The sequence below is a fragment of the Neofelis nebulosa genome, chromosome 1 (genome assembly GCF_028018385.1).
Source record: "Neofelis nebulosa isolate mNeoNeb1 chromosome 1, mNeoNeb1.pri, whole genome shotgun sequence".
NCBI classification, from domain to species: Eukaryota; Metazoa; Chordata; class Mammalia; order Carnivora; family Felidae; genus Neofelis; species Neofelis nebulosa.
Window position 1 is genome coordinate 152272023 of NC_080782.1, and position 24064 is coordinate 152296086.

Consider the following 24064-nt stretch of genomic DNA (forward strand, 5'->3'; position numbering starts at 1 on the left):
CACATTTAAGTGGAACCAATCTGTGGTTTTGTGCGTGGCTTCTGTCATCCATGCTGTGTCATGTCCCAGTATATGATCCATATTGTGGCCAAATAATATTTCAGTGTACATGTAAAGAAATGACCTTTATTCATCCCATATCCATATCCACAAATTTACTTATCTGTTGCTGATGAACATTTGGGTTGTTTCCACTTTTTGGCTATTGCAAATAGCGTTACTATGAATGTTCGTGTACAGACATGTTTGAGTGTCTGTCTTCAACTGTGCGGGAAGAATTGCTGAGTCAAATGGCAAGTCTGTGTCTAACTTCTTCAAGAAACTGCCAGTGTTTTGCACAAAGGCTGCACCATTGTACATCTCCCACCCAGACTCCAGGGATGTATGAGGCCTCCAACCTCACTAACACTTGTTGTTCCTTGTTTTTTAAATTATAGTCACCTTTGCAGGTGTGAAATGGTATCACTGTAATGTCTGTGTTTTATCGATAAAAGACTCTTATCATATTTATTATTTGCAAGTATTTTCTACCATTATGTGGGTTGTTTCCTTACCTCTTGTGTCCTTTGACACACAACATTTTTTATTTATTTTTGACAGAGAGTGCGAGCGTGAACTAGGGAGGGGCAAAGAGAGAGGGAGACATAGAATCTGAAGCAGGCTCCAGACTCTGAGCAGTCACCACAGAGCTTGATGCGGGGCTCAAACTCACAAACCATGAGATTGTGACCTGGGCTGAAGTTGGACGCTTAACCGACTGAGCCACCCAGGCACCACTGACACACACATTTTAAGTTTTGATGCTGTCCAATTTGTTTTATATTTTATTGCCTGTGCTTTTGGTGTCATATTTAAGAAACTAGTGTAAATCAAACGACATGAAGGTTAGCCCCTGTGTTTTTTGTCTAACAGTTTTAGAATTTTAGCTCTTAAATTTAGGTGTTGGATCTATTCTGAGTTAATCTTTATATATGGTGTGAGGTAAGGCTTCAGTTTTACTCTTTTGCATATGGATATTCACTTTCCCCAACACTACTGTTTGAAGTTTGTTTTCCTTCATTGGATGGTCTTGGTGCCTTTGTTGAAAAATCCACTGACCACACATGTATGGGTTTAATTCTTGGGTCTCAATTCTATTCCATTTACCTTGTATCTTGCAGCCTGACTGAATTTATTAGTTCTAACAGGTGTGTGTGTGTGTGTGTGTGTGTGTGTGTTCTTTAGGATTTTCTACATACAAGATCTTGTCATCTGTTAATGGACAGTCTTACCTCCTATTTTCCAATTTGGATGTTTTAGTTTTTTTGCCTAATTGCTCCATCCAGACCTTTGGTGAAATGTTGAGTAGGGGTGGTGGGAGTGGGTGTCTTTGTTCCCGACCTTAGGGAGAAAGCGGTCAGTAAGCTGTGCATGATGGTACTTGTGGATTCTTCATACATGCCCTTATCACGTTGAGGACATTTCCCATTATTTCTCCTTTACTGAGTTCTCCTATTGTGAAAGCATGTTGGATTTTGTCAAATACTCCTTCTGCAGCAGTGGAGATGATTGTGTAAATTTTTTCTCCTCCATTCTAATATAATAGATTTTCATATATGGAACAACCTTTCAATCCCTGGGGTAAATCCATTGGCCATAATGTATAATCTTTTAATTTACTGCTGGATTCTGTTTGCTATGATTTATTGGGGCATTTTTGCACCTGTATCATAGAGGATATTGATCTATAGTTTTCCTGTGGGGTCTTTAGCTTTGTTTGGTATTAGGGTAATTTAGCCTTGTAGAAATCAGAAATGTCCCCTCCTCTTGGATTTGTCAGATGGGAAGAACTGGTATTAATTCTTCTTTAAATGTTTGGTAGGATTCACCAGTAGAATGTTTTGTAGTTCCTGTGCTTCTAGGAATTTTTACATTTCATCAAGATTATCCAATTTGTTGCTGTTCAATTGTTCGCAGTCTCTTTTAATAAACCCTTTTATTTCTGTAGGGTTGGCAGTGTTTTTCAAACTCTGTTTCTAATCCCCGTCTAGATTTCTCTTAGTCAACCTAGGTAAGGCTTGACAATTTTTGCATTTTTTCCCCAGAAAAAAAGTTTTGCTGATTTTCTCTACTGCTCTGTTAATTAATCTCTCCTCTAACATTTATTCTTTCAGTTTAGTTTGCTTTGTTTCTAGTTCATGAAGGCCATCTTCTGACCACCTTCTCTAGGTTGTGGCTGACCCGGGCAGCCAGCACCACTTCCCTCCCAACATGTCAGCCCAGGCCACCACCAGACTCTGGTCTCATCACTGAATCTCTCCCATGGCTGGGCATGATGCCTGACAGTTGATAGGTCGACCTGGCCTTCTGTGGACCACCTGCTGCCTTCAGTACCTTCTGCTTTCCAGGAACCTGAGGACCAGCTGACCCTAAGGAGCACTGCCAATGAGCACAGTACAGGTCACTGCCACCTGTGCCCACAGGCACCATGAAGCACTCACTCGTGGTGAGTGAAGCACCTACTGGGTCTGATGACGGCAGTTATCTCTTCTTGTCTACATCTCCCCAGGACCCTGCCAAGAGGCCTGGCTCTGCTTGCCAGTGCTCCAGCCTTTGTCGGATAGATGGACTCTCAGATTCCACCATCAAGGCCGACGGAGAGTGAGAGTCCTGCCAAGCCCCATCTCCACCCCATCCTCCCCCAGGAGGAAAGGCCCCTTCACATACTTTGCTCTTCACCAGGTGAGGAAAGGCAGATGAGTGCCACTGAAGGGCTCTGAGACCACAGGAGATGGGGTCAGTGGGAGGGGACCATTTCAGAGGAGGTGAGAGGGTAACTGAATTTTTGCACAACAGGTAAAAAAACAACAAAAAAGGGCTTACTGATTTGGACAATATTGAACATAAATGTAGAAGCTACACATGAATACCATATTAAAATCCTCTTTCTACGACAGCTGGGAGTTGTGATTTCATCCTTTCATTTCCTGCGTTTAAATGAAACACTCACTCCTCATTCAATAAGAAGTCTTGCAGGGTTATCAGTTTATTTTAGGTGTGGGATGTGAGAAGGGCCAGCCACAACTCTCCAGCCACTGCGAGACACGCCCAGACACTCTTCCCTCGGAGGACATGGTCACATTAGTATTGTGACCCTGGACAGGAGCAGAGGCAACCCCTCAGAATTCCTGGCATTTAGCGGTCAGAGGTACGTTCTCAGGTATGGGAACAACCACTCAAATTTGGGAGTCTTTATACAGCCCTTGCCAGGACTGTTGCCTCTCCCAGGACAGGAGCTGTTATTTCTACAATTTGGAGGAAGAGGGAAACTTCTGCTTCTCTTGCTGAGATTTCTTCTGACAAGGATTGAGAAATTAACAGTTTCCAAGGTCATACTCTGGAACTCCATCAGCCCATAGTGGGAAAAATCGTAAAAACAAAAGCCAGAAGCAAAGGAGAACACAGAACATGGAAAGGATGAGGCCAGAGAAAGGCTATTAGTAAATGTACTGAGAGCAGGCAGGACTTAGCCTCTGCAAGCCTCCCCAAGGACCTCCCATGGCCCACTCTTTACCTACACTTAACACCTCCTGGGAGGTGGTCTCTGACCTGAGAATTCCTTTTCCTGCTGGCTTCTTGTCCAGGGGAAAGGTTTATGATGCAGAATTTAGAGCTACAGCTGGGCCTTATCCCATAAGCATCCCCACAATGCCTTGCACAATAGCTTACTCCAGAAATGCCCTAGACGGGGACATTATGGTCACTCTGGTCAAGGCCTGTGCCTTGGTTATGTGACAGGAGTGCCAACATTTCCCATGAGGAGGCTGAGAGATGTAGCCTGACAGGTGAGGGGTGTCACCAGAAATGACCATCCATGGGCACCACAGTCGCTGCCTTACCAATACCAGAATGCCTCCAATCCAGGTGGGAAACACACACTGCCCTGAGCTTACTGGAGTGCCCTCCCATATCCTTCCCCAGGACCAGAGGCTGAAGGGCTACACCACACATGCCAGAGAGCCTCCAAGGCCCTACATAATTCCTGTGTGTCCCGTCACAGACTTCCAGTAGCATCCCAACAGACAGCCTACAGAAGCAAGAGCTAGGTGAATTAGGGGGCAATTCTGAGTTATCCCCTCCTCCCCAGTGGCTGCAAGTGTCACCTACACACACAGCAGGGCTCACGTCTGCCAGGCCCAAGGAGTGTGCAGATCGTCCAACATAAGCCACCCGGGTGGCTCAGTTGGTTAAGCATCTGATTGTTTTTGGCTCAGGTCATAATCTCAAGGTTCATTAGACTGATCCCCATGTTGGGCTCTGTGCTGACAGTGTGGAGGCTGCTTGGGATTCTCTCTCCCTCTCTTTCACACTCTCAAAATAAATAAACTTTAAAAAAAGAACAACATGGAGCAAGAAGCTGCTCACATGTGGCATCTCTTGGTTTGGATGGTCCAGAATTGTCACATGTGGCACTTCTTGGTTTGGAAGATCCAGAATTACCACGCAAGGGGCGCCAGATGAACGATCACACATGCAGTGGTCATGGGTTTGCAGAGTGAGTATCTGATGGCACACCGTGGCTATGGAGGGAGCTGTAAAGAGAATGACGGTAAGTGGTGACCTGGCCTGGGACAGTCCAGGGGTCCCGAATGGGAAGTGTGCAACAAGACAGGGTCTGATAGCACCAAGTGGGTGTGCTAGGATCAAATGTTTGACAGCACAGGAGGAGCAAGTGGTAAGCACTGCAGAAGGATGTGCTGGGGTGAAAGCTGGAGAAAAAACACACAAGCATAGACTGTGGAGTTGTGCACAAGTGTGTAAAAGGCGACCAAAATGGCAAATAATGGCTGTGCAAAGAGCAAAGAAATGGCAGAGTGGGCATTCCCGTGGTGGAAGCTGATGGTATGGAACAAGGGTGCATGGGGCAACTGTTCAGTAACCCAGTGAATGCACACTGATTTAGTCAGTGTGCCAAAACGTGGCTGGAAAACACTCAGGGAAGCGTGCAAACATGACTGTCCAATGGCAGAGTACAGGGGGGCCCGGTGCAAAGGAGTACACAGAGGGTGGCCATACGACTGCCCACAGCAGCTGGGCAAGGTGCTCAATGTCAGGGTGGGTGGTCAGAGGCAAGGGAACACTGGGGAGTGATTGGTGGTCAGGTCCACATCCTCTTGGCCAGGCCACAGCGCCCACCCATTTGGTCCAATGCCAGGCTGGATATCACTGTTAAGGCATCTCTCAGATATGATTAACTTTTAATTCTGCACACCTCAACAAAGCAGATGACACTCCACAGTGTGGGTGGGCCTCACCCAATCAGCTCAAGGCCTTATGAGCAAGGACTGAGGTTTCCCAAAGAAGCAATTCTGCTTCCAGGCTGCCACACACACCCTCCTGAGTTTCCAGGCTTTGGACCAAAGGGCACAGTGTCAACACATCTCACTCACCATCTCTCGCTCTAGGTAGATCCTGTGGGTTCCATTTCTCTGGAGAACCCTACCACCCTGTTAAGTGGCACACAGGTGTGCGAGGTGTGAAAACTGAATGGCACAGGTGAGCATGCAGTTCAAATAGACCACAGGGTGCAACGATGAACTTTTTTTGCCTGGCAGAGGTGCCGTGCAAGGTTTGGAGGCTCAACGGGGCAGACGTGCTCTGAACCACATACTGCTTGTTTGGTGGCTTAGGATGACAAACATGAGTGAAGGGTGGAAGAGGGTCACAGGAGCCCCGGAGACCATGGGAAGTACTTATCCATAGTTACCTGAGTAGGAGAGTCCCGAACCTGCAAAATGCTAATACAGAAAATTTCCACTGATTTCACATTAACTTTACCAGTGCCATCTCTGCCTATAAACCTCCTGGCTGGTGGGGCATAGACATTTTTGATGGTACACACATACACGTAGAGTTGCTCCAGAATCAAAGTGGGACTCATAATACAAGAAAGGTAGAAAAAAACATCTTTAGGTTCATGGTCTATTGTTTTATGTGCAGAGAGAGTGTGCTTATACTAAGGGGCACTGCTAAGTACCATCAGAGAGCTGCCAAAATGGCCAGTAGAAACATCTAGTTTTGCTGGTCCTCAGTTCCATTCAATTCTTTACACACCTTTCAGCATCTGGTAGGTACAAGATTCTACAAAGTTACTGTGGGGGATACAAGATGGTTAACACAAGCTCCTGACTCTTAGGAGCTTATAATCTGCTAGAGGAGATCAGTAATAAATATAGATACATGCAATGTGGAATTAGCAAAGTGCCAGGGAAATACTGAAGGGACACTTCTGATTGGGAAGGAGAGAGGTTCACTCAGGAGGTGGCATCTCATGGAAGTTACAAAAGAGGTAGAGTCTGAGTAGATGAAAACATGTAGCCCTCGCTGGGCTCCAGGTCTACCCCTGATGGGAAAAGGCAGGGCTGTCTCAAGCAGGAGAGAAATAAAACCCAGCAGACCCACAGACCCTGAGTGGTGCCCGAGTGCTGCACCACAGTGATTCTTGGGGGCATGCGTGAGGCCAAGGACGGGGCACAGGCCTGCAGAGGAAAGGCAGGTTCTGTGTAAACAGTGGCTCTAGTGTGGGACAGAGACAGAAGCCCTGGCCTGGGGGCTGCCCTGGGCCCCAGTCCCCGCCAACAAGAAGGGGCTTGCTCCAGGGGAAGATGCACATTCACACAGTGGTCCTGCTGCAGAGGGTACCCTGCCAGACACACCAGCTGCCTCACGCTGCCGTGGACGGGAGGCCTGTGGGCTTGCAGGCTGGTCTTTGCTAAAAGGCCGGGGGCACCGAGAATCCCAGCCACCTTCTGCCCCCACCTGAGTCCCCAGCACACTCCAGCCTTATTGCTGCAGATCTTACTTACCAACACCTCCCACCCAGCACCTCACTGGATCCAGAATACTCAGCCCTGGCCGAACCTCAGGACCAGGAGCCTGGACCCTCTGCACAGGCATCAGGGCCCCGGGGAGGCCAGCGGACAGCCAGGATGCTATCACGCCCTTAAGAGCAGGAGCCATGCCTGGGACACTGGAGGTGACAAGGCTCAGTGGGAGGTGATGTGTCCCAGGCCACACAGAAGCGTGGAGCTTTATTTCCAGAAGGCGCACCAGAGGAGGCCGCCTACCCTCCATGCTGGTGCCCCACAATCCTGTCACGTCATGGGGTACCTGATCCATGCAGCATGCATTAAAGAGTTGTGGTGGTGACCACGACCTCCTCTAGCTGCCTCAGAAGCTCCTCAGGCTGCGGCGAGAACGTGCTAGTGTCCACTTTCTGGAAGTCTGGGTGGGCCACCACGGATGCCAGCACCTCGGCAATCCGGCCGATGTCGAAAGCAGCCTGCTGGGGGCCCAGCATGGTGCCCTCGCCACCCTCACCCTCCACTTCATCAGGGCCCATTCCCTTTGCCAGCAGCAGAAGCCTCCTCTCAGCGATGATCTTGAGGAAGCGGTAAAATTCTTCAAAATTGATCCCAGAGCAAGCCCTCATGATGACCTGGCCAGAGAGGAGCAGCCAGTGAGCCACAGCTTGCTCGCAGCTCCAGGCAAGTATCTGCTGACTGTGGGCAGGGCCCAGACCACAAAGGATCCAGAGACTTGGCCCAATTCTCGAGGATGGGGACAGAGATGACTGGGGGTCAGCCAGCGATGGGATGGGTCTGAGTCCTGCAAGCTGGAAACCCCAGTGACCTGCCCCAGGCCCAGAGGGACCTTCACACAGGCAGACCTAGAGGCTACCACGCCCCCAAGACCACAGCTCTAGCCCCCTCTGAGAATGTAGGCTGCCCTGGGGGCTGCCCCACACCCTCCCCACACTGCAGGCCTGGCTCTGCAGAGCCCCTCCCCAGTCCCCACTGTAGCCCTGTGGAGCCCCCTCCCCAGTCCCCACTGCAGCCCTGCGGAGCCCCTCTCAGTACTTCCCACACCCCCGTCCTGTCCAGGCTGGCCTACCTGGCAATGATGGTGCCAGTCAGACATGGTGTCCCTCCACTCACTGACCTCCTGCTGCACGGCACAGAGCTCTTGCTGCAGGAAGTGCCACATGTTGGCCAGGTTACAGCCATTGACCCAGTTGTGGTTGATGGAGATGGTGTCCTCCTGGGAGGGGTGAGGCAGAGGTGTCCCCATGAGCCCAGGGCAGGTACTGCCCCTCCCCCAGCCTGGAGGTCCTTCCAGCCCTTCCCAGCCCTGAAAGGGCTGCTCTTGTGTCCCAGAGGTGCCAGCAGGGAGAGCGGGCTGGTGGAACCTGGCCTGCACGCAGGCTCTCCTAGACAGGGTGGGGTCAGCAGAGGTGAGCCTAAACCCTCTCTGTGGAGAGGCATCTGAGAACGTGCCAGGGGTGAGGACTGGTGGGCCAGCCAAGGGGCAGTCACAGGGGGAGACGGACTCTCTGGGGCGGGAGCCACACCAGGAGGACCCCAGGACGTGTCTCCCTGGCCTGTCTGGGCCATGCTGCGGGCATGTGTGATGCGGTGTGCCCACCCTACCAGATTGTGGACTTGGTGGTGCCAGCCACTGGGCACGAACACCATCTCGCCCGCCTCCTGCATGACCTCCAGCGGGGGGCTGCAGTGCTCACGAGTGGGGTACAGACGGCGGTCAAGGAGTGCAGGGGAGGTCACATCGTAGGGCAGGCCACCATGGCAATCCCGCAGGGCTTCTTCCTGCCCTGGAGGAAAGAAGAACCACTTTTTCCTCCCACAAATGTTGACAGACCAGCTGAAGGAGCGGAAGATGTCGGCGTGAAACGGTGACCTGTGCAAAACATCCCCTTAGTGCCTCTTGGATGGGTGCCATCTGGTTCTTTCCAGCGGGACGGCCACAGGCAGAGCCCCAGGAGGGGAGAAGTGGGTTAAGCTGGCAGGAAACAGGGGCTCTCATGGAGTGGATGGGCTTCAGGACCGCATGCAGGGAAGCGGAGGGGATGAGGTGCCAGCAGGAGGGAGGAAGCGGACAGACTGTACCAGGTGCCAGTGGGCCCCATGTAGACGAAGCGGTAGTCGTCCACATCCAGAGAGTCCCAGTACTCGTTCAGCCAGTCGGATGAGAAGTACACAGGCAAGGTGAAGACGTCCTCCGCCGATGAGTCCCTGGAGGGGGTGGCAGGGGGCTGTGGCAGGAGTGGCTAACAAGATGCTAGATCCTAAGCGTTCTGGAAGGATGAGTAACCCCGAGCTGCCTTCCAGAGCCAGTGCCAACTGACCACCCAGCGCCAGTCCAGCCACCAGATGACCACAGCCCCCATGGCTCAACCACAGTCACAGCAGGTAAAACGGCTTTCGGGGTGCATCGACCACACAGGCAGGGACCTGACTGCTCCAGAACTTCCCAGCACCACTTCTAGGATTTCAGCCTCTGGCTGGGCTACGGCTCCAGATGCCTCATCTGCATCACCCTGTCTTTCCAGAGTCTGGGGACCTCTGTGCTTTCACCCCACCAGTGACCTCCAGTCTGAGTGGATGCGACACCACAGGCCCATATATGCTGAGATCCTTCTCTCCTACCTCTCAACACTCGAAATCCCCCTGGTCCAAAAACCTGATCCCACAACCAAGCTGATGGGGCCCCAGGCACAAGAGCACACCAAAGCAGCCTAAGGGAGTGGGTAGCCCCCCCAACAACATGCTGGAACAAGCTTCTGGAGCCACTCACACATCTCTCATGGTCACAGGCCACGAGGGGGGGAACCCCAGGAGCCCTAAACCACCTGTAGTTACCCAGAACACCAGCCACTCCGTCTGCGGCCATGCCTTTGTGTGCCATCAGACTCCTGCTTATCCTTCAAAACCCTGCTCCAATGTCATGTCTCTGATGGCCACCTCTGCCTGCCTGACCCAAGTGTTGCTTGGTTCTTTGTTCTATGGTTTCCAGGGTTTCCATATGTGACACTCAGCCAAAATCAGCCACCATATAATCACTGAACAAGTTTCTCGAACAAGTTCTCATGCAATACCTAGAACGCACACCAGAAAACTCACTTATTGTTTACTGGAAGCCTGAATCCACAGTGCGGGAGCATCTGGGTCTACAAGTCCATACGTGCTGCTGGAACAGGAGTCCCTGAGGGCCAGGACCTGTGTCCGGTCTGTGAGGAACAAGCAGCACTGGGGCAGAAAGCACCCAGGGCATGCTGCTGCCAAGTGTACTTTTGGATTAGTCTCAGGAACCTCAAGGGAGCGAATCTAGTCTCAGTTTACCTTTCTGAACCTTACTTTCCACACCAGCAAAACGAGAATTCAGTCATTCACTCATCCATCCGACACTAACTTAACACCCACTCTGTGCCCTGTGCTGCTCGCTGGGGTCTGAGTACAATGGTCGATGCTTGTGAAAAACACACCCCTGAGCAGGGGAAAGGGACAAAAAACCCCAGGACGACCTCAGAGAGTGGGAACACAGCAGATGGGATGAGGCTGCCCATGCTCCCAGGGAAAGAAACGAGTGCTAGGTGGGGAGACCACAACAGGCCTCCTTACAGACAGAGAGTTGCTGGTCAGTGATGGAGACTTGCTGGAGACTGGACACTCCCAGTCCAAGGTGGACAGGCACTGGCCTAACTTGGAAAAGCAGGGCTGGAAAGGGAAGGCCAGTCCTAGTGGCACCTGAGAGGAAGGGCGAAGGCTGAGTACTACCTGCCAGCTAGAGAGGGTGGAGTCCTTAAAGAGGGTTCTGGGCAAACGTGAAGCAGAAGAGGTGGCCGCGGGAGGCCACATTCCTCACAGTCACCCACCCTGTGATTGAAGAGGACGCCTCCAACCAGAAGAGAGCCAGGTCTGTGCGCGCCGAAACACCCTGGCTGGGGGCGGGGCGCCTGGCTGGCTCAATCCACTGAGCGTCCGGAGTCTTGATTTGTGCTCAGGTGGTGGGTGATTCCAGAACCGCGAGATCCAGCCCCGGTGTTGTGGTCTGCGCTGAGCGTGCAGCCTGCTTGGGATCCTTTCTCTCCCTACCCCTCCTCCCCTCCCCAGCTCTCTCTCTCTGCCCCTCCTACCCCCCTGAAACAAAATCCCTAACTGGGGAGAAGACGAGCTGCCCCGTGTGCAACCAGGGCTCGTTTAGGTCCAGGTAAAACAGCGCCCCTGTGCGCGCAGCGCCCCTTTACCTGCACAGGTGCCAGTCTTTGAGATAGAGGCAGCCCCGAGGAGAGAAATAGCCCCCCTGGATGTACTCTTGCCAGTAGCTGATATAGTCTCTGAGCGGCATGTGTTCTTTGGGGTTCGAATTGTACTCCTGGACCCCGCAGTTGGCAACAGGCACGACGACGTCTCCTGAAACAACAGGGTCTGGCACTGACTCCTCCGAGGCTCTCCGAAGACGACCACCCTCGGGTACGCGCTCCCACCGCCGGCTGCCGGCCCCTGGTCCTCACCGTACTTCCGAAGCAGGTGCTCGAAGTTGGGCTTCCCGCTGGACGTCACCCAGTGCCTGCGGCTGCCCCAGCCGGCGGTGAAGGAGCTGGAGAAGACGCACGGCATGTTGGGAAGCAGGTAGCCCTTGAAGAAGTCGGCGTAGGAAAACGAGTCCGGATTCTCGATGAAGTCCACGCAGCCTGGGGGCGGGCAGGCGCCGCCTGGGGGCCGCCCCTGCAGGCCTCGGAAATGATTTTCGGCGTATACGCGCGTCTCTCTGTCCATCCCGGCACAGGCTGGGCGTCCGCGCGGGGCGGGCGGCGCAAAGGCCGCCGCTGCCGGGTGAGGGGCGTACGCCCGGACTCTCGCCTCCCGTTGTCCGGCCCGAAGACTGAGAGTGATCGGAAGTACTTGCTGAAACTACTTCCGGAGCAGACGTTAGGGGCACCGGCTGCTCACGGCCTCCGTGCCGGCCGGAGCGAAAACCGCGACGCACAGGCTCTCAGAGCCCACGGTCGGCCCGGCGCCGTGGAGCGGAATTAAAAGCATGCGGGCAGAGTTCCTGCCCGAGTACGAAACAGGGAGCGCCGGCCACTGGACGCATGCGCATAGCAGCCTGCGGGCCTCATTCTGCGCAGGCGCGGGGTCGTTCCTTAGCACCTCTGAAGCATCTGGTCCCTCCCGCGTCTGAGTTTGTCAAGCCGCGCCAGACCCGAGTCTCGCGGCCTGAGCGTCTCCCGGGTGACACAGGTAAGCGGCGCCCGCACTGTGCGGCTGGGCCTGTGCCGGAGCCCACCCACACCTCCCGCGGCACAGTCCCGCCTTCCACTGCTGTCGCGGTGAGAACCCCTCCTCTTCCCAGCGCGCCACTGACCAGGGGAGATGGTGGGGCGTGCACTGGGCTGACGAAGGGGCATGGGGGTCAGAGGTGGGGCCCTGGGGAACGCTGGGGGCCCAGGGAGTGATGGGGACCAGGAGGGGACGCTGGGCACCTGGAGGGGATGCTGGGGGTCCGAGGGTGATAGGGACCTGGAGGGGATGCTGAGAACCTGGAGGGGATGTTGGGGGGCCTGGAAGGGATTCTGGGGGACCTGGAAGGGATGCTGGGGGCCCAGAGGGTGAGGATCTGGAGGGGATGCTGGGAGCCCAGGGGGTTGATGGGCCCTGGATGGGATGCTGGGTACCTGGAAGGGATGCTGGGGGACCGGGAAGGGATGCTGGGTACCTAGAAGGGATGCAGGAGCCCAGGGAGTGATGGAGACCAGGAGGGGACGTTGGGGGTCGCGGGGGGATAATAGGGACCTGAAGGGGATGCTGGGAACCTGGAGGGGGTGATGGGGACCTGGACAGGATTCTGGGGGCCCAGGGTGTAATGACCTGGAGGAGATGCAGGGCCTAGGGAGTGATGGGGACGTGTAGGGGATGCTGGGGGCCCAGGGGGTAATGGCCTGGAGGGGATGCTGGGGCTCAGGTGGTGATGGGGACCTGGATAGGTTGTTGGGGGCCCAGGAGGTAATGGCCTGGAGGGGATGTAGGGCCCAGGGGGTGATGGGGACCTGGGTGGGATGCTGGGGCCCAGGGGTGATGGGGGACTGGAGGGGATGCTGGGGCTCAGGGGGTAATGGGGACCTGGATAGAATGCTGGGGCCCAGGAGGCTAATGGCCTGGAGGGGATGTGGGGCCCAGGGGGTGATGGGGACCTGGGTGGGATGCTGGGGACCCAGACGGTGAGGACCTGGACGGGATGCTGGAGGCCCAAGGGGTGATGGAGGCCTGGATGGGATGCTGGGGGCCCAGGGGGTGATGGGGGCCTGGACGGGATGCTGGGGCCCAGGGGGTGATGGTGACCTGGATGGGATGCTGGGGGCCCAGAGAGTGAGGACCTAGATGGGATGCTGGAAGCCCAAGGGGTGATGGAGGCCTGGATGGGATGCTAGGAGCCCAGGGGGTGATGGGGGCCCAGGGGGTGATGGAGGCCTGGATGGGATGCTGGGGGTCCAGGGGGTGATGGAATCCTGGATGGGATGCTGGGGGCCCAGGGGGTAATGGCCTGGAAGGGATGCTGGGGGTCCAGGGGGTGATGGAATCCTGGATGGGATGCTGGGGGCCCAGGGGGTAATGGCCTGGAGGGGATGCTGGGAGCCCAGGGGGGTGATGGAGTCCTGGATGGGATGCTGGGGGCCTAGGGAGTAATGACCTGGAGGGGATACCGGAGGCCCGGGGGGTGATGGGGGCCTGGACAGGATGCTGGGGGCCAGGAGGGAATCCTGGGACCCATTGGGATGGTGAGGGCCGGGAGGGCATGATGGGGGAATAAGGTGCCTGAAATGGAAGTGTGGGGGATCAAGAGTGAGGATTTGAGGCTGCACACACCAGTAGGTCTGAGATGGAGGAACCTCTGAGTGGGGACGTGGGAAAGGGTGACAAGTTAGGGCCTTAGCATATTGGAGAAAAAAATGTTCTGTGAACACAAACCTACCCACATCAACATGGAAAGAAAGATTGTAGGTTTGTTACTATGTGAAGCTGGCAGATTACATGTACATAGAGAGTCTGCAAGAGAGTATAGAGTTGGGCAGAATGCGTGTCACACACGGTAAAAGCAGAAGAAAGGACAATTAGAGTTCTCGTCTCCTTGAGGGAAAACCAGATGCACTTCCTTGGTCTTTTGAACCTGGTGAGAAGTTTCTGATTCTGTTCTGCAGGTGTGTGTTTACAGCTCTGAGTTGGCAGCTGGTGACTGCCTTGTAAAATCTGGACACTGGGTTTGTCTCATTCCTGCAGGAAGGAGGCACTCTGTGTAAGGAGGAGGGACAGGTGCCTCTCTTTTATTAAATAAGGAAGATGCCACCCTGCTTACCTTTACAGGTGGGATACGGAGCTTCTGGGGATGTTGGGACTCTGAGCTTTGGAGGAGGGCTTGAGGGGGATTCTTCCCAAGTGACATGAAGCTTACCCAGAAGGAGAACAGGGAGGACCAGAAGTGGGGAAAGGAAGAGGAGCGGGGGGGGGGGGGGCAGGAGGAGAATGAGCTGGGGTGAGTCTGAGTTCCGGGTAGAAGTGGGATCCACGGTGGGAGCTGAGAACACCGAGGAGGTGGGGCAGGTGGTAGACAGTGTTTGTGGCGAGTAGAGCAGTGTAAAGAGCTGTGTGCTTCTGTGTGTGCGGTGCCGGCTTCCCACTCGGCTTCATTGTGCCCTGAGGTCAGCATGTGGCCATCAGCAAGGACACCTGGGGCCGTTCATGTGGGGGGAAAGAATCACCCATGGGGCGCCTGGGCAGCTCAGTCGGTTGAGCATCTGAGTATTGCTTTCAGCTCACGTCATGATCTCAGGGTTTGTAGGCTTGAGCCTGGTGTTGGGCTCTGTGCTGACAGTGTGGAGCCTGCTTGGAATTCTCTCCCTCTCTCTCTGCCCCCCTGCCCTGCTTGTGTGCATTCTCTCTCTCAAAATAAGAAAAAAAAAATCACTCTGATCTCATCCAGATAAGACTTAAAAAACTTTTTGATATAGAGCTATCCTTGCAGGTATGCATTTGTTCTTTAATTCTTTCTTCCTCTCCTTGTATGCACACGCACACGCACACACACACACACACACATACACCCACGGTCTGTTTCATATGTATGAAAAGTTACATGTGTAAGCTTATGCTGTCATTACCCTTTTGCAAAAATTTGACTGTGTACTGTCAAAATCTTGCCATCTGTTGGCTCCGTGGTCCTTAATTACTGGATTTCACTTGTGGCTGCAGACTTGGGAGGCAGTTGGGGATAGTGTGGGAAACAGAGTGTTTTTGATTGTTTGAAGATTTAGGAAATATGGCTTTAAGTTTGCGGCTTGGGAGAAATAAGACATTCAGATTGGTATCACCTGGGAAGAACCCCAGGATTCCAGTGTCTGAAGCTCTGAGGTTGCAACTAAGTTCCTAAGAAAGAGGAGGCTTTGGGCTAGCAGGTCCACACACTCCCCAGGTCTGATTGCACAACTGAGCCTGTAAGTGAGGGTAGGATTTTTGTGCTATTACCTGTAGTCCATGTGGTGGCCCTCTGGTGTGGTCAGTGTTGCCACCGCTGCACCAATGGGGCTGTGGCAGCAGGCGTGAGAGCAGGGCTGGGGCCAAAACATGGGCTGTGCCCCTCAAAGGCCCCCAGATGGCAGGCCTGGCATCACTGGGGAACTGTGGGAAGAGCACATTCCTGGGCCTGGGGCAGGGCACTGCTCCCAGCCTGAACGCAGCCCAGTGATGTACTGTGGAAAGCCAGAGAGGAGGGCTGCAGGGGGAGTTTAAAAGTTAGCACTTGGTGGGAAATGCCGTGGGAATGAGGACAAATCCTCATTCTCTGCCTTCAGCGTTAGAGGGATGGTACACGCCCTGTGAATAGACCACGTTGTTGCAGCGGGACACCCCCAAACAGCACATGTGAACCTCTGGGTTGAAAGCACGAGCCTCTAAGGAGCAGGAGGTAAAGGTAATGGAAAAGGCGGCTGCCGGCGCCCAGAGACACTGCTCCCACTGTTCTGACTCCAGACCTGCTTGTGCCCAAGAGTCCTTGGAACTTGTGTAAAATGTCGCTGGTCCTGTTACTTTGGAAACTAACTAAAAATAGGGTGTTTACTTGATACTGAGTGTCAGTCCAGGGCACAGGTCTGATGTAAGCCCTGGGAGTTATCCATGCACAATAGCGTGTCTCATAAAGTGCCGAGCGTCGCACGCTGCACCCACATGCCCACTCATCTCTCCCCACGAGCATCCCCAGTTCTGCTGCTTTCCCAGGTCAGCACAGGTCCCCGTGGGTTCCAGACACAATAAGGACTCCAGGAGCTTAGCACAGATCAGAGACCCAGGTCAGGACCTGGAAGGAAGAAAGTCATCCATGGTGGATGCGGTCAATGTTGCCACATGAGGTGATTTGTAGTTCACTCAGCAGGCATTTACCAGGGGCCGAGGTGTGCCAGCATTGTGCCCAAGGCACCCTCCTTGTGATGTTTGCCTTCTGTGGTGGGTAGACTGAGCCTGTCAGCATTAAGGATCATTCACAAGCTCCTCAGAGCTGTGGGCAGTGCTCTGGTCGGAGCTGTGGGCAGTGCTCTGATTGGAGCTATGGGCAGTGCTATGGTCGGTGCTGTGGTCAGGGTGGGCCCACTATGGCCCACTGGCCAAGCTTGGCAGCCACCTATTTTGTCCACGAGGACAGCCATGCCACTCTGTTGCTGTGGTGTCTTGGCTGCTTCCATCGGCAGAGCGGGGTGCTTGTGACAGTGACCAGTGCCCACGGAGTCCAGGGTATTTACTGTCTGGCCTTTGGTCAGAAGGCAAGGAGGCTGGTGTTGCTGCATAGGGTTGGGATCAAGGGCAGGAGAGGGAGGCCTGGCCTCTCAAGGGCACTGCTTCGCACAGACTAGTGAGGGCCAGTGTGGGAGTGCTGTTCTCACTTGGGTCCTCCACATCTTCCCTGTCCACTCCGTCTGCCAGGGAAGAACCACGGGAACGTGAGGAAGGAGGGGTGCCGGCTGCGGATTTCTCCTTTTGCTTCGTCCTTGGAATCGTCCTCAGAATCATCCACCCTGAGTGCTGCTCCCAGTAGGCAGTGAGGCTTCTCCTCCTCTGGACTGTTCTTTCCTCTTCCCTTGCTCTTCCCTGAGTGAATTCTAGCATATCTGAGAGGTGTAGTTGTCCTGGGGTCTTCAGTTATTTTACTGGCAGATGAACAGGCCCAGCAGGAGCCATGAAGTTGGTAGAGCGAGCTCCTGACGATGCAGTACCGGCCTCAGTCACTGTTTACAGAAGGCGTGCGTGGGCTCACGCGGTGCTCGTGGAGTGACTCCTGGGCCAGCAGCTGTGGTCGGGATTTACAGTGGGGCTCATGCGGTGCTCGTGGGGTGTCTCCTGGGCCGGCAGCTATGGTCAGGGATTTCCAGCGGGGCTCACACAGTGTCTATGTATGGACAGGGACTCCCTGTGGGCTGCACACTGTGGGGACTAGGGGCCGATTTGGGGGGGCTCCTGGCTGCTGGAGGACTCGGGTCAGGCTGGTCCCAGGTGCTGACCAGTACAGTGACAGGCTCCATGGCAGGGCTGAGGTGCCTGGCCTCCAACCTTAGTCTTGGGCTCAAAATCCCAAAATCATGTTAGTCATCCCTGGTTCTGAGAGTAGAGGCTTGTCTGCCATCCATGTTCCAGATGACAGCAGGGGCCTCGTGGAGGAAGGGCACTAGCAGGTCACCTGCAGAGGATATCACAGGTGTGTGCACCTGACTTTCCTGTCCTGCCAGAGCTCCAGGCTACCACCAGCGCTCTGTAGTCTGTTTTGTGTTTGGGTCAGTGTCAGGGGAGTGCCCTCTTGGTGGGGACAGAAGTCTGGTGAAGAGATGCTTGTTTTCCAGTTCCCACTGTCTGGCTGTGTCTGCTGCAGATGGTGACCTTGCTCACCATCCCAGCATGGCTGCAGGGCTGCTGGGAACGCTCACAGGTCATGCCCCTCGGGAGCATGACTCAGTTGTCTGCGCAGACGGTTGGGACCGTGGATGCCTGGGTCCCTCGTACTATGAGGTTGGCGTTTGTCAGGTGCACCTGTAGTGCTGAGGCTCCCCTGGTCTGGCACTCACCATGTGGCCAAGGAGATGGGCCTCCCAGGGGGCTGTGAGCAGGCCTCCAAGGGGACAGTGTCCTGTAATCCTGGCCAGGAGGCAGCAGATGGTGTCTCAATCAGGAGGGACAACCCTGCACCACTATGAGAAGAAGCGCCTGGGACAAAAGCTGGCATGAGATGCAGAGAATTACGTCCTGGAAGTGCCTGCCCCTGGTTTCTGTACCATCTCAGCTTCGATGGACTTTCCTGAGTCCCCTATCCGACACACTGGTTAACTAGGCCAGGACCACATCTGCCATCTGTGTCTGACGGTGTTCAATGAAGGCTGCTACCCACAGAACTGTGAGCAGCAGGGTGAGCTGGACAGACACATTCAGCCCCAGAGTGTTCCCTAAGTTGGGTTAGGAGCACAATGCTGTCCTTGCCCCAAGAGCTGGCCGTCACAGGAACCGGTGGCTGTCCTGCCGTGCCATCCTCTGATAAGACTTCCTTCCCATATGTCACCACACCTTCACCCATGAGCTGTGGAGTTTAGTCTGCGTTAGCTCAGTTTGTATTTGGTGGAGCATTGCCAACTCTCCACTCACTGTGTTTCTCTGTAAGTGGGCAGCTCCATGCAGTACACGTGCCTTTGTTGTCTTGTCCAGCCGTTCTGCTCTAGTCCAGGTCTTTAAGGTACAACTCAGTGAAGATGTTCACAGGGGTCCAGTGGACTGAGCTCCACGGGCCCAGGCCAAAGCCAGTGTTGTTTCCTCAGGGCCTGTGGCCTGTGGCCGGGATGCAGGGACTCCCTGTGTGTTGTTAAGAGATGACATTAGTTATTTGTTCTCCCTATTTCACAGGGAAGGCCATGTTGTGACTGCGAGGGGTGAAGACAGAGGGTAGCAGTAGAAGCCCATGGTACGGGGGACCCTTGCCCAGAAGTGAGCTGGACGAGGCATTCCCAAGCCCAACTCTGGCCAAGTCAGCATCACGTGCTTGTGGCCTGAGCTTGCATAAGGTCCTCTTCCTGTCCTGGCTTCAGTGCCTTATCTGTTCAGTGAGGGGCGGACTGTGTGTCCTTCAGGGGTTGTTCACATCTGCTGTTTGTGACTTTCCGCCCTTCGTTAGCAAATGCAAACTGTAGGTGTGAACAGTGCGCCCCTGCTGCTTGTAACTGTATGAAACTGTACGTGTACGTTTGTATGCATAGCCTGTCGATTATGTGGAGCTTTGTGAAGTTAGCGGGCCTTACAAGAAGGGAAAAGTTTTTCTGTGGGATTTTTTCTTTTATGGTATTAAGTCAGTTTCTGCACATTTCTAATGGAGAATGTTAGTACAGGAACTTGTCAGGAATGTGGGGGAGGGGGGGGGGTCATCACAGCCAAAACAGTGTATGCATGAGGGATCCTGGGGTGGCCGTTTCCAGGGGTTTCTGCCCTTCAGTCAGGTCCAGCCATGGACCCTGCTTCTGGTGGGGCGGGCCTGCATCTTGCTCACTCCGGGTGGAGGAAGACGGCTCTGCTCAGAGCCTGGCCGCCCCCTCTCCACCCCTGCCGTAGTGTCTCTGGTCCAGGTGTGATGATGTGCTGTAGCCTGCCCCACCCACTGATTTATCCCTCTCCTGCACAGGCAGAGTGGCCGAGGCCGTGGAGCAGACCCACCAGGAGCCAGATGAGCGGAGAGGTCTGCGTGCACACCTGGCCGTGCTCCTACTACTTAGAGCTGGACAAGCGATGGGTCCCTGGAAAGCTTTCCTTAACCTCCTGCTCCCTGAAGTTTGCGGCTGATGAGGCCCAGGAGACGCTGGTGAGTTTCCCGCTGTCTGGCATCACTGCGATCAAGAAGGAGGCTTCTCACTTCGTCTTCAGCTCCATCACTGTCCTGGAGAAGGACAACCGCAAGCACTGGTTCGGCTCCCTGCAGCCCAGTCGCAATGCTGCATTCAGTGTCATCGAGCATTTCTGGAGAGAGCTGCTGCTCTCCCAGCCGGAAGCACCGCTTCCTGCGACCAAGGGGAAGGAGCTGACTGGCCTCATGGCCTGTTCCCAGAAGCGCCTGGAGGACACGGCCAGAGTCCTCCACCATCAGGGCGAGCAGCTGGACAGCATCACCAGGGGCCTGAACAAGATGGAATCCGACCTGGACGTGGCTGACAGGTAGACAGAGCCACGTAGCCCTGCCCTGTGTGTCTTCCCCACCATTCCCTGTGCCGTACATATGGGTCACCCCGCCAGGTGGGCTACAGTGGCACATTTGTGGGGGGAGGGCTCTGTGTTTCCAGTGTCTCAGGAAGACCACCTTATTCAGGCGCCTGTGAGGGAACAGGCCATGCGGCCGGGTGACTCATGGAAGTCACATGCGGTCCACCGGCACATCTGTTGTGCACAGCCATGTAGCAGCAAGCCTGGGGCCACACTGAGGCGCTCCAGCTGCTCCCAAGCCTTCCATCGCAGGACCCCCCTCTGTTTCACATCAAGGACCCCACGTGGGTCATATGTGCCAATATTAATCTGTTTTTTATGAACTAAGATTCAAAAAATCACTTGTTTGTTCAAAAAGTGCAGTAATAAACCCACGACCTGGTAACATAAACAGCTCTGTGAATGAAAAATAGTTTTTGTAAAGCAGACACGCTTAGTGAGAGGGTAGCCTTGTTTGGGGTTTTGCTCCTCTCTTTCCCGCACAGTCCTGCCGCCCGCCTGCTTCTGCAGTCGCCTGCAGGTCATACTGTGTCCCGGGGCCTCTGGGTGCCCCTCACACGTCCGTGAGCACAGAGCTGAGTGCTGCCAGGTGCTGCTGTGAACACACTGGCTCCAGAAGGTCTCAGAGACGATGCTCTGCACTGTGCTGATTCTAAGATGAGTGCAGGACGAAGGAGATTTTAGCGTCTGCTGGGAACAGCCTCTCCCTGTGTCCCTGATGGCTGTCGGGGAACTCATGACCAGATGGCCTAGTGCTGGGCCCTGAGTCCAGGCCTGCGTGGCTGCTGCTGGTAGGGACCCTTGACTTGAGTGACCCCACTCTGCAGGCACCACCTGTTGCTGTCCTGGGACACTCCTGACTGCCTGCATGGTGTGGGAGGTGTGTGCTCGAGCTGCAGGGAACAGAGCCCCAAATCTTACCTTGCTTGTGGGGGCACCTAGAGGGCTCAGTGTGTTAAACAACCAGCTCTTGGTTTTGGCTCAGGTCATGATCTCGTGGTTTGTGAGTTCTAGCCCCATGTCGGGCTCTGTGCTGACAGCACAGAGCCTGCTTAGGATTCTCTCCCTCCCTCTCTCTCTGCCCATCCCCAGCTCATGCTCTGTCTCTATTTCTCAAAATAAGTAAACTGGAAAAAAAAAAAAAAAAAACAAGTTGCAAGTAGATGTGTACAGCAGAATACTGTTTATTAGTAGTGGAGGACAAAGTACAGAGAGCACCCGAGCAGGGCGGGGGGAGGGCACACTGGGCCCCTGGGAAGGGCAAAGCAACCGCCTGGCGCTCCTGGCCACAGTCCTTGACGCACATCCATCGGTGCTGTTGTGGGGAGTCCCCAGGGAGCTCTCTGGTTGGTCCATGAGGTCTGGTTCCCCCTCAGTTCTAAAGTGTGTTCCTTTCAGATTCCTGTTGTCTGGTTGTCTGGCCTCTGATCTCATTCTGTGTCTTATCTTTTTGTTTTACTTTCTGTTTCTTGAAGTGTGTCTTCCTCCTACCCTTCCATCTCTGTGATGGTTTTAATTTCTCCGAGTTATTTATTAATCTCCAAACGTTCCTTCTGAATAGCAGCCTGTTGCTTCATGGGCACGCTGACCTCTGTGTCTTGGGGTTTTCTGGAGAGCCATGTGCGGAAAGGACTTGGGTGTGTGTCCCAGCTCAGGAGAGGAGTTTGCTCCCCTCCCCTGCTCCCAGCTCACCTCCCGCCCTTCAGCTGAACCACATGCGAGCTGGCCAGGCTCCCTGTCGCCAGCTCCCTCCTGACACATGGCTTAGACCTCCTGCTTGTGGGGTGAGGTAAGGCCCAGCTTCACAAACATGCCTGTTGTCGAGGTCCCTGGTACCCTCTGTCTCCACGTGTAGGTTCTTCACCACAGACTGGGTCGTGTCCCAGCTTTGCCACCACTGCCTTTTCCCTTACTTTCCTGGATTCACAAAGTCTGTCTGGTTTCTAGGTTCCAAAATGTGGTTGCTGCCGTGTCTTCTCGTTGTCCTTGGGGAAAATATGTGTATTCGATTTGTCATCTCTGGTAGTGTGATTTATAATATGGACTCGGCCCTTGTAACTGTTCCTGGCTCAGAGCTCCTAAAGCCCTTGGGTTTCCCAACTGAAGACGGCAATGAAGGTGTCACGGTGTTCATAATAAGTCCAAGTTCATGTTGTTGCGGTGACTTTGGAAAGCCTCTAGGGATGGCGGCTGGTGGCCTGCGGACCCCACCGTGGGACCAGAGAGTTGGAGGCTTCAGTCCTGCCCCTGACCTCTGGGGAGGGGAGACGGAATCAATTACCAATGGGCAATGGATTAATCAGTCATATCTATACAATGAAGCCCCAGTGAAAACTCAGAGGGACGGTCTTGGGGTTGGTGGGGGGGGCTTCCAGGCTGGGGAGCACGTGGAGACGTGGGTAGAGTGACGTGCCTAGAGAGGCATGGAAGCTTCCCGCCCCTTCCCCAGTGCCTCACCCTGGGCGTCTCTTCCATCAGGCTATCCCTGAGTCATATCCTTTTGTAATAAACCACTAACCTAGCAAGTGAAACATTTCCCTGAGTTCTCTGAGCCCCTCCAGCACATTCATCAGACCCGAGGAGTGGCCGTGGGAACTTGTGATCTGTCACCTGTGGGTCAGAGCACAGGTGATGTCTGGACATGGGGTTGGTGTCTGAAGTGGCGGTGGTCTTATGGGGCTGAGCCTGTGAGGTCTGATGCTGACTCCATGTGGACAGGGCCAGAGTGGAGTCCATGTGGACGGGACCAGAGCTGAGTGAATGGCTTGGTGTGGGGATAAAACCACACACACCTTGTAATTGTCAGAATCTGATCATCCTCTGACAATTTTTCAAACAGACATATCCTTGAGCATCCTTTTTTAGTGCACCAACCTACAATTACTTACAATTCTGTAAGTATCTGGTGCGGAGGAAGGAGGAAGAGATGCAGGGGCCGGTGCGGAGAAAGGGATGCAAGGAGCTGTGGCAGGGAGCCGGTACATAGTCCGTTGGCTCCAGCCCTCATGAGGATGCCTGAGTTTTCTGCTCACAGCTGCTTGCTCCATCCTGGAGCAGGTGCTGTCTGTGCAAAGTTCAGGTTTTCCTACCATCTTTGGACATTGCCCCATTTACAGTCATAGGGTAAAACAGACATAGTTCAAGGGCTTACTTCTCCATCCGTGTGGTCTTCTCTTTTGATTTGCCATTTTGTTGCCAGTTTCTGCCTTTTTCTGTGTCTGGGTCGATATTTCAACAGGAAATTGGGAAGAGCTACCTAAAGTGTGCTTTCTTCTCTGCTGTGTCAACCCATGAGCTCCTGTTATTTGCTTTTGATTCCTGCTAGGAAATGAGGGTAACGATGGACTAACTCGAAATATCTGAGCTATTGCTCTGTTTTACATGTTGTGTTCCTCTTCCTGAAGACTCAGTGGATGAACCAGAGAAGGACTGAGTCACAGAAACAGACCCTTCTACTCCCAACCACTGTGCTGCTTCCATGGGGCACCAGGCATCCTGAGTCCCCAGAAGGACTGCCCCTGCGCCCATCCTTCACATCTCCCTGTGTCCCACTGTCTCTCCAGCAGCCCATCGCTGGGGCTGGCGGACTGCTGGCCCCCAACACACCATCAAGAGTTGGCACCTTCAGACATTGGTGTGAGCACCCCTGTGGGCCTGACTGCTTGCATTCTTATTTTTGTGCTTTGTGATTCATTGTCCCCTCAGAGGTCTTTCCTGCGGGTGGGCCAGGCCGGGTACACTGTGGGGTCCTTGATTCTGCTGGAGGTGCCCTGTCACGGTGCTTGGTCTCTGTCCCACCATGGTCCCAGGTGGAAATAGCTGTGGTGGCTCCAGGGGTCCTCAGAGGTGGTGGTGCCTCTTTGTCCTGGCCTGTGTCCGCTTCTGCCCACCCTTCTTCTCTGTCTCCTTCTCTGCTTCTCTCTATATTTGTGTGTGTGTGTGTGTGTGTGTGTGTGTGT

The 24064-nt window shown here is 54.2% G+C and overlaps 2 protein-coding genes across 6 annotated transcripts in view; one reads left to right on the forward strand and one right to left on the reverse strand.

Moving 5' to 3' along the window:
• Nucleotides 1–2997: 2997 nt before the first annotated feature.
• Nucleotides 2998–11738, reverse strand: JMJD4 (jumonji domain containing 4). 2 transcript variants are annotated; one of them, XM_058740452.1, is made up of 7 exons: nt 11351–11738; nt 11084–11249; nt 8946–9071; nt 8469–8736; nt 7933–8079; nt 7150–7477; nt 2998–4571 (listed from the first exon to the last, which is right to left on the reverse strand). In XM_058740452.1, exons 1-6 carry the CDS (start codon nt 11613–11615, stop codon nt 7169–7171), a joined length of 1281 nt encoding a protein of 426 aa, XP_058596435.1. In that variant the 5' UTR covers nt 11616–11738; the 3' UTR covers nt 2998–4571; nt 7150–7168. The 2 variants fall into 2 exon arrangements, with proteins under 2 accessions (XP_058596435.1, XP_058596427.1); XM_058740444.1 differs by having other exon boundaries at nt 2998–7477.
• Nucleotides 11739–11773: 35 nt separating this feature from the next.
• Nucleotides 11774–24064, forward strand: part of SNAP47 (synaptosome associated protein 47) — a 55304-nt gene continuing 43013 nt past the window's right edge. Inside the window, exons 1-3 of one of the 4 annotated variants that reach the window (XM_058740413.1) lie at nt 11774–12169; nt 19534–20060; nt 21667–21894. In XM_058740413.1, the coding sequence (XP_058596396.1) occupies nt 11933–12169; nt 19534–20060; nt 21667–21894 (992 nt within the window). In that variant the 5' untranslated portion in view covers nt 11774–11932. The remainder of the gene's footprint in view (nt 12170–19533; nt 20061–21666; nt 21895–24064) is intronic. The other 3 variants (XR_009264846.1, XM_058740431.1, XM_058740423.1) reach the window with 3 other exon arrangements.